At 38.2% G+C, this 9,482-nt stretch overlaps 1 protein-coding gene across 2 annotated transcripts in view; it reads right to left on the reverse strand.

Moving 5' to 3' along the window:
* Nucleotides 1-1,763: 1,763 nt before the first annotated feature.
* Nucleotides 1,764-9,482, reverse strand: part of LOC106880445 (lethal(2) giant larvae protein homolog 1) — a 69,246-nt gene continuing 61,527 nt past the window's right edge. For both annotated transcript variants that reach the window (XM_052968619.1, XM_014930366.2), the window contains 2 exons: nt 9,191-9,306; nt 1,764-1,850 (listed from right to left, as the gene is read on the reverse strand). In XM_052968619.1, coding sequence (XP_052824579.1) covers nt 1,780-1,850; nt 9,191-9,306 — 187 coding nt within the window. In that variant the 3' untranslated portion in view covers nt 1,764-1,779. The remainder of the gene's footprint in view (nt 1,851-9,190; nt 9,307-9,482) is intronic.

Genomic DNA, 9,482 nt, shown 5'->3' on the forward strand with positions numbered 1-9,482 from the left:
TGCCTGCCTGTCTATAGGCTGTCCACCTGCCTGTCTATATCTATCTATAGGCTGTTCATCTGCCTGTCTATATCTATAGGCTGTCCACCTGCCTGTCTATATCTATCTATAGGCTGTCCATCTGTTGTCTATATTTATCTATAGGCTGTTCATCTACTTGTCTATATCTATCTATAGGCTGTCCCTCTGCCTGTCTATATCTATCTATAGGCTGTCTATATTTATCTGTATAGGCTGTCCATATCTATCTATAGGCAGACCATCTGCCTGTCTATATCTATCTATAGGCAGTCTATCAGCTGTCCATCTGTCTGTATTTATTTATCTATCTATCAGCTGTCCATCTGTAGGAGTGGGCATGGTTGTATGGTAAGAAGTTGGCTACCCAACTACATGGGTTCAGTTCCACTAGATGGCACCTTGGGCAATGTCTTCTACAATAGCCATGGGTCAACCAAAGCCTTGTGAGTGGATTTGGTAGATAGAAACTGAAAGAACCCCACCATATGTGTTTGTTCCCCATCACTGCTTAACAACTGGTGTTGGTGTGTTTGTGTCCCCATAACTTTGTAGTCTGGCAAAAGAGACCAATAGAGTAAGTATCAAGTTTAAAAAAAAAAAATTACTACTGGGATCAATTTGCTCAACTATATTTCCACAAAGTGGTGCCCCAGCATGGCCACAGTCTAAAGACTGAAACAAGATAAGAGATGTGTGTGTGTGCGTGTGTCTATATATATGACAAGCCCTTACATGGTGCCATTCTGAGAGTGTTATGGGTGCTTTTACATGCCACCGGCACAGGTGCCATTTGTGCGACACCGGTATCTGCCACGACTGCGATTTTGCTCGGCTTGATGGGTTTTCTCAAGCACGACATAATGCCAAAGGTCTCAATCATTGCCTCCATGAGGCCCAATGCTTGAAAAGAATTCTCCTCTGTGAGGCCCAACGCTTGATGATGATATATATATGTGTGTGTGTGTGTGTGTGTGTGTGTGTGTGTGTGTGTGTGTGTGTGTGTGTGTGTGTGTGTGTGTGTGTGTGTGTGTGTGTGTGTGTGTGTGTGTGTGTGTTGGCATATTTAAGTCCCCATAACCTAGTGATTCAACAAGAGACCAATAGAATAACTGCCAGGATTTAAAAAAGAGTACCAGGGTCAATTCATTCCACTAGAAGTTCTTCAAGGTGGTGCCCTAGCATGGCCAGATTCTGATGATGACAACAAGTAAAAAAGAAAAGAAATACTCTATCTCTGTTAACTGCAACATACTCTAGTCTGTACGCTGATCTTCCCCAGTTCCTAGTCTCTCTATGTTAGGGAAAACATGCTATGTTGAAGAGTTCAAAGAACAAACTCCAGAAGTTTGAACTAAACTGAACAGTGTTACCAAACAATGCTCAAAAAGGCAGAATATTCGTAACAATAATGGAAATTAATAAATAAATTAATTGTTAGCAACAGAGTGATCTAATAATGGATTGGAAGAAATGAAGGGAAGCACATGGTTTAAGAGGTAGAGATATTATCATTTGTAGGTCAATGGCAGATGTCAGGTTAGGTTAAAAAAAAAAAAAAAAAAAAGGATAAGCCTATAAACAACAATGGAGAAAAAAAAAGAAAAAAAAGAAACAAAAAATTTAAAAAAAAAAGAAACAGGAACAAGAACAACAACAATAACAACAACAAAAAAAAAAAAGGAAAAAGATGCAGTTGTCTAGTAAAAGACGTGTGTGACAAGGGTGGTCAAAGAGAAAGAACAACAATCACTGCAATACTTAACTGACCTCAACAGCAGCTTTACTGTTTTCGGGACAATCACTGTCGCCAGTATTGTTCAGTGGGGTGCCTGAAAAATTACATATAAGCTGTCATCTGCTGTAGTATAATACGACTAGCCATCATCATCACTCTACCCATCACACAAGCGATCAAAGTTATCAAGGCTTCCCCACCCCAATCTCAAGTTATATACTGTGATACTGCAAGTTTGTATACTGTGGTACTACAAGTTATACACTGTGGCACTGCAAGGTACATACTGTGGTACTGCAAGTCACATACTGTGGTACTGCAAGGTACATACTGTGGCATTGCAAGGTACATACTGTGGTACTGCAAGGTATATACTGTGGTACTGCAAGTTACATACTGTGGTACTGCAAGTCACATACTGTGGTACTGCAAAGTACATACTATGGTACTGCAAGGTACATACTGTGGTACTGCAAGTTAGTTGTGTCTTATTGTGGTATTTACTGAGAAAATGACTTAAGTATTATTGCAAAATGCGTCTTAGGCATCCCATTTGAAATTCACCATTATCAACCATGATCTCATCCTCATCAACTTGAATGCTGTCACAGGAGGATGAAGTGAATTCTTTCTCCATGAACAGACAGTGATGCTGGATGCTTATTTGTTGCAGAATCATGGAAGAATGTAAACATTAAAAAAAAAATGTAAATAATGTAAATAACTAAAATGTTTTCTAAGGGATTACAAGTTTTGTAACATATGTGAAGGCGCATGGCTCAGTGGTTAGAGCGTTGAGCTGACAATCATGAGATAGTGAATTTAATTCCTGGACTGGGCCTTGTGTTGTGTTCTTGAGCAAGACACTTTATTTCATGTTGCTCCATGAGTTGTGATGTCATGGGTGCCAAGCTGTGTCGGCCCCTTTGCCCTTTCCTTGGATAACATCAATGGCGTAGAGAGGGGAGGCTGGTATGCATGGGCAACTGCTGGTCTTCCATAAATAACCTTGCCTGGACTTGTGCTCCAGAGGGGAACTTTCTGGGTGTAATCCCATCATCATTCATGACTATAGGTGGTCTTTGCTTTGCTACAAGTTTTGTACAATAACAATCACACTGTACATTACAATAAATATACATTTAGCACATTAGATATAAAAGTACCAACTCTACTATGCTATGTCTGTGTGTGTGTGCATATATATATATATATATATATATATATATATATATATATATATATATATATATATACATAAACTCTGTGGGTGGGGGTGTTTGTGATGTTAGCTTAACTCCTCCTACATTGTTTTATCGATTTTCATGAAACTTGACACATGAGTAGAACTCATGTCTGGAAAACTAGTAACATACTTAGATTGTTGAAAATATCGATAATAGGGCCCCTAGAAGGGATTCTTATATCTACTACATATAACTAATATATTATTTTTAAACATCCAAGGGAAATAACCCACTCATGTTCATAAATTATTTGGTATAAATCAAATTGAGTATTCTTATTTCTTAGTATTTGAACTATTTGAGTTATTTTCGCAATTTATCCAGTACAACCCTTAAACAAGTAAATAGTGTTTTCCTAAACAATAGATCCACTTATTTCGGTTAGTATATTCACGAATATAGCAACACTAGCGCCGCTAAGGGTAATATTCTCTGCAAATGCACAAAAGCTTTTTTCAGAGTTATTTACTTTGAATTGAAATTATCTCTCTCACATCTGATTAGCCTGTTATTACGTAACATGCTTCACGATTTTAGTATACATACATTATTAGTATTTCCTCCTAAGTTCTATATACTCTGGGAATGCATTAAAGCTCTTTTCAGAGCTACTTTATTTGAATTCTTGCTATCAGGTAACTAATTTCATGTTATTACATAACTGACTCCACAATTTGGGTATTCATAACTTATTGGGAATTCCTAAATCAAGATCCTGTTTAAGACAGTTCGGTATTCTCAATAAGTGCACAAAAACCATTTTAGGGGCTACATACTTTGTATTGTTGTTATTGGATTAGCGAAACAATTATGAGAACGGAACCAAGGGATAAGCCCCACATTCCTGGGAATTACCAGGTACGTCAGCTAGTATATACATATAAAGATATCTTTTACTTGTTTCAGTCAGCATTAGACTGCGGCCTTACTGGAGCGCTGTCATGAAGAATTTTTACTCGAATAAACTGACCTTAGAACATTTTTTTTAAATATAAGCCTGATACCCATTTTATTGGTCTCTATTGCCAAACCACTAAGTTACAGAGACATACACACAACACTGACTGTCAAGCTGTTGTGGGAGACAAAAAAGACACAAAGACACACGTCAAACCTCACTTGTTTCCAACCAAAGTAATGTTTCCCCATGGCCAGACATGTTTCCACAGCATACTGGAAACAAATGACACCGCCTGTATGACAGTGACACTCATTTACAGCTATCACTTGATGTCAAGAATCGGAGACACTAACACACACACTATATTTATATTTCTCAACAAATGAAACTATTAGTACACCCTTAATATAACAATCCTCAGGCAGAATCAATCTGAAAAAGTTGGACCTTTGAATTACAGGTACAAACTCCAGGATACTCTATAGTTTCCATTTATGCAATTTCATTCACAAGGTTTTTCAGGTGACCCACAAATATAGAAAATAAACATTTGCACAAGAAAGCACACAGTGTGACTCTACCAGAGACTTTGAAATTGTTAAGCAACCTTCTTAATCATTTAACCAAACTGCATCTACATTATTTCAATACATAACGAACAAACTCATTAACTATGTGAATCCCCCATTTACTGGTAATAATAATAATAATAATGATACTAACATATAATATTAGTTACTAAATATGAATTTTTGTGAATCTTGTAAAGCCCCACTTTCCTGATAAAATCCAACCTATTCTCACTCAGTAATATTATGGTACCATGGTGACAAACTGGCAGAATCAGAAGCACACCAGGCAAAATGCTTTGTAGCATTTTGTTCGTCTTTGTGCCCTAAGTTCAAATTACCCCAAGGTTAACTTTACTCTTCATCCTATCAGGGTTAATACAATAAGTACCAGTTAAGCACTGGGGTCAATGCAATCAACTTACACACTACCCCAAAGTTGCTGGCCTTGTGCCAAAATCTGAAGCCATCATCAACATTATTATTATTATTATTATTATTATTATTATTATTATTATTATTATTAAGGCGGTGAGCTGGCAGAATCATTAACACGCCGGGCAAAATGCTTAACAGAATTTCGTCTGTCTTGACGTTCTGAGTTCAAATTCCACCGAGCTCGACTTTACCTTCCACTCTTTTGGGGTCAATAAATTAAGTACCAGTGAAACACTGGGGTCGATGTAATCAACTAGTCCCCTCCCCAAAAATTTCAAGGCCTTGTACCTTCAGTAGAAAGGATTATTAATTATTATTATTATTAAGGTGGTGAGCTGGCAAAATCGTTAGCATGCCAGCCAAAATGCTATGTGGCATTTAGTCTGTCTTTACATTCTGAGTTCAAATTTTGCCGAAGTCGGCTTTGCCTTACAGGGTCAATAATATAAGTACCAGTTGTATACTGGGGCCAATGTACCTTGTGCCGACATTTGAAATTAATATTGTGGTGCTGTGGCCACTCAATATACGTCATGGCTATCCGGATATGCCGCATCTATCCAGATAATGCAACAGCTACCTGAGAACACCACAGCTACCCAGGTATCCCATAGTTACCTAGATGCACAACAGCTACCTGGATACACCAAGCCTATTTACGTACACTAGAGCTATATATGTATACGATGACTACTTTGGTACACCATGGCTACCCAGATAGACTACGAAGTCTTGGTGTTAATAGGTAGATGTGCAATTTATACCATTGCACTTACTTCCAGCCCAAATTCCTGCCAACACTTTAATAGTCATCACACATAAATTACATTGATAGAGAAACAGAGACAGCAAGAGGAGGGGGGGATACAGCCCATCAACTTGAGAAAGGGGGAAGAACTCTACAGAAGTTTGTATACCTAATAAGGTCAATAGATGACTGGAAGATGTATTCATTTAATGCTTTAACCCAATTGATACCAACCCAACTGAAACCGGTTCTGGTTCTGTAGTACAAATGTCTTGTTTTCAAAAGTTCTTTAATTAAAATCTTCCAGCAAACCTTAGTCACAACTTATATTCCTGACACTAGCTTAATGATAACTAAGTTATTTTACTAAATACTTTGTTATATTTAAAATTAATTGAAAGAAACACAGGACATCTCAAAATAAATACGGTAATGAGAGGTTTAAAGTAACGACTTCTTAATTATGTATCATATTTTTAACGCTATATAACATTTTAACCTCTTACACATCACCTGCTTCATTTCTTTTCTCTTCTCCCTCTATCAGTTTTTCTCTTTCCTATTACTTCCTGATTATAAATGTGAGCTGATATTGTCTTGTGTTCTTCATCAGTTGCAGCCAATTTTTTAATCATAGAATATATAAAACTCTGCTGTCTTTCTTTTATTTCTCTCTTGTCAGTTTTTATCCTGAAGGACTCTGAAACATTGGAGGTCTCACTCCTCCTGGCAATTCCACTGTACACTTTCGGCTGCTCTTTTCTCAAACAATACAAACCTTGCTGACACAGACCACCACCAGTCTCCCTCTATTCTGTTTACCATATAGGTGTGTATGTGTGTGTGGTGCTAGTTCTATTCTTTCCGCTGAAGAACATTGTATTAGTATAAGGCAAACTATGTAAAAACCAAGCATCTACAAGATATATTTCCAGACCACACAACTCCACCACAAGCATGCATCTGATATTAATATTTTTGTAGCGTTACATAAATAATGAGCTTGCGTATGCGGTCTAATTAAAAAAGCATCAGGACTGGTGCTATAAAAAGGAAACTACTTTGAAGCTGTCCCCTTCTGAAGCCATTGAAGCATTCCTGGAACTTCTTCTTGGGGGTGATGGGCAGCTGCCTCATCACTTTTGAATTTCCTTCATATCTTGAAATTTTGTTCCTTTCAAGTGGGATTTGATTTTTGGAAAGATTCTTGATCATAACAACCATCAAATCATGTATCAGAACACACATACACGTGCACACACACATTTTCTCTGCCATGGTCACTGATGGAACCTCTGTAGTGTAGTGAGATGACCACACTCTACACACTTCACTTCCAAGCACTGCTACAAACATCAAAAGTGAGCAAGAATGTTATAACTTAGTGTGCATGCATGACCAACTTGGAGGTCAATCTGTGCCAAGTGGTTTCACTCTGCGTACTTTAGCTCCGTTACCATAGTAACAGTCCCGATACTTTTGATCAAATTTTATATGTGCGTATGCAAGTGTAAAGACAACAGAAGCAGCCAAGGACCAGAAGAGTTGAACAAAAGCATCCAGCCCCAACACAGGATTGAGACATGGGGTAGGATGCTGTACTGAACCAATAAGCATCTACCCATCTTCTCCACCCACTATTCCTAAAAGTGTCACAGGGGTAGAGTTCTCAGGTGCTGCCTCCATAAGGTCCCATCAGAAGCAAATGAGACTATGGGTATTATCCAACCATTTCATTATATGTGACCAGGACCACATGTGAACTTGTATTCCCACTCAAATTCCAACCATGACCTCTACACATCAACAATGAATGACTATGGCTACGGTGTCCATGCTATCCAAGGCACCTGCTCCCCCAGTGGGGCATTTGTCAAATTTGTAAGCTGGGTATTTGGCTGCAGGCAGAAGCATTATTTTGCCTGCTGGAATGTTAAGGCCAGCCATTGGACGTGGTTAGCATTCATGAGACATGGTGAACTTGTTGGTCAGAGCTGGCTCAATCCATCTTGGGAGAATGCCACCACAAGCAAGCAAGCAAACAAGAACCAACCAACCATCTCGTTTTTGGTCTACGTCAACTCTTCTACTGGAACAAATACAATGAACAGACACACATTAAGCTTTAGGTTCTCCTGTGCTGTTCACAGATTTCATGTAATGTTGATGGTACATGGACCAGATGCTGAATGCACTTTTGCCAAAGAACAAGATGCCAAATGGACACAATGCCGAACAGACAAGATGCTGAAAAAACAAGATGCCAAAAAGACATACAAAAATTAAAATATATGATAATCATTTTATTCCTATAATATGACCACTTCACAGACTAAAATGGTCATTAAACTATGTAGATAGGAGTGGGAGTTTTTTTTTCATTATTCTTTTCTACTCTAGGCACCAGGCCCGAAATTTTGCGGGAGGGTGGGGCAGTCAATTAGATTGACCCCAGTACGCAACTGGTACTTAATTTATCAACCCCAAAAGGATGAAAAGCAAAGTCGACCTCGGCAGAATTTGAACTCAGAATGTAAAGACAGACGAAATACCACTAAGCATTTCGCCTGATGTGCTAACGTTTCTGCCAGCTCACCACCTTCCCCCCCCCCATTATCATGACCATTCAGCTTCATGTCCATTGCGTCCATTCGGCATTGCGTCCATTCGGCATTGCGTCCATTCGGCATTGTGTCCATTTGGCTTTATTGCCCATTCAGCTTCCTGTCGTTCAGCAAAAGCGCATTCGGTATCCTGTCCGCACATGACATTGTCTGTCTTCAGGTCCTCTTGAATGCTTGCTGTCAAGTGATTTTCAGCCTGACTCTTTTATGCCTGAATACAGGTGGTATCCAAGTCATAGCCATTTTCCAGTGCCATTGATCAGTTAGATCACTGGTTCTCAACCATTTTTTTTCCATCTATGATTCCTGTTTTACTCTCCAAGACACCCCATAGCCATTCAATGTTTAAAAAAAAAAAATCCTATGGTATTTTTATGATTGAATATTAGGATTTGTATGTAACCAATTCCCTGCATATAAATTTTAACGAAATCTTATATGGACCCCCAATGGTCATATGGACCGAGAACCAATGAGTTAAACGGAAAATGTGGCTAACCAGGCACAATCAGTGTTTTGCGACAACCTTTTGGAGGAGTTGTGACCTTGCTCTTCACACACAATAATTCCTTCTATAATAGCATAGATGAGATTCTACATTTTACAGCTGGATGCGTTCCCTAATGCAGTTTTAACCATGGAACAGCAGGGAAACGTGTTAATCCAGTGAAACAAGGCATGCAAAAACCACGTAATTTGTTCAAGGGTACACAGCACAACTGGCCATACCCTTAAATTCTATACAAAAGATTTTTTTTTATCTAGAATATTATTTTTGAAGAAACCTTAAAGCAATTTATCTCTAAACAATTTACTGATTAACTATTATTCTTTAAGGGTTGAGGTAAAAAAAATGGAAGTGCTTAAAATGGTAACCAGACAAAAAAGGAAATGAGATTGATACTACCTTCTGTTGTTGTTGCTGTTGTTGTTATAGTAGTGGTGGTGATAGTTGTCGCATTTACATTAACAGTCTCAGTTGTGATTGGAGAAGCCGTAGGACTGAGAGTACCAGCTTCGGATCTATGAAGGAAGAAGAAGAAAAGAAAAAAAAAAAAAAGAAAAGAAAAATTTTGTCCATTAGAATTGACAGGAAGACAAGGAAATAAATTTTTATATGAAAATCTCAGCAATCCACAAAGTTTGGTTAGAAAAATGGTTTCAAATTTTGGCACAAGGCCAGCAATTTTGGTAGGAGA

This window comes from Octopus bimaculoides, chromosome 6, assembly GCF_001194135.2.
Source record: "Octopus bimaculoides isolate UCB-OBI-ISO-001 chromosome 6, ASM119413v2, whole genome shotgun sequence".
NCBI lineage: Eukaryota > Metazoa > Mollusca > Cephalopoda > Octopoda > Octopodidae > Octopus > Octopus bimaculoides.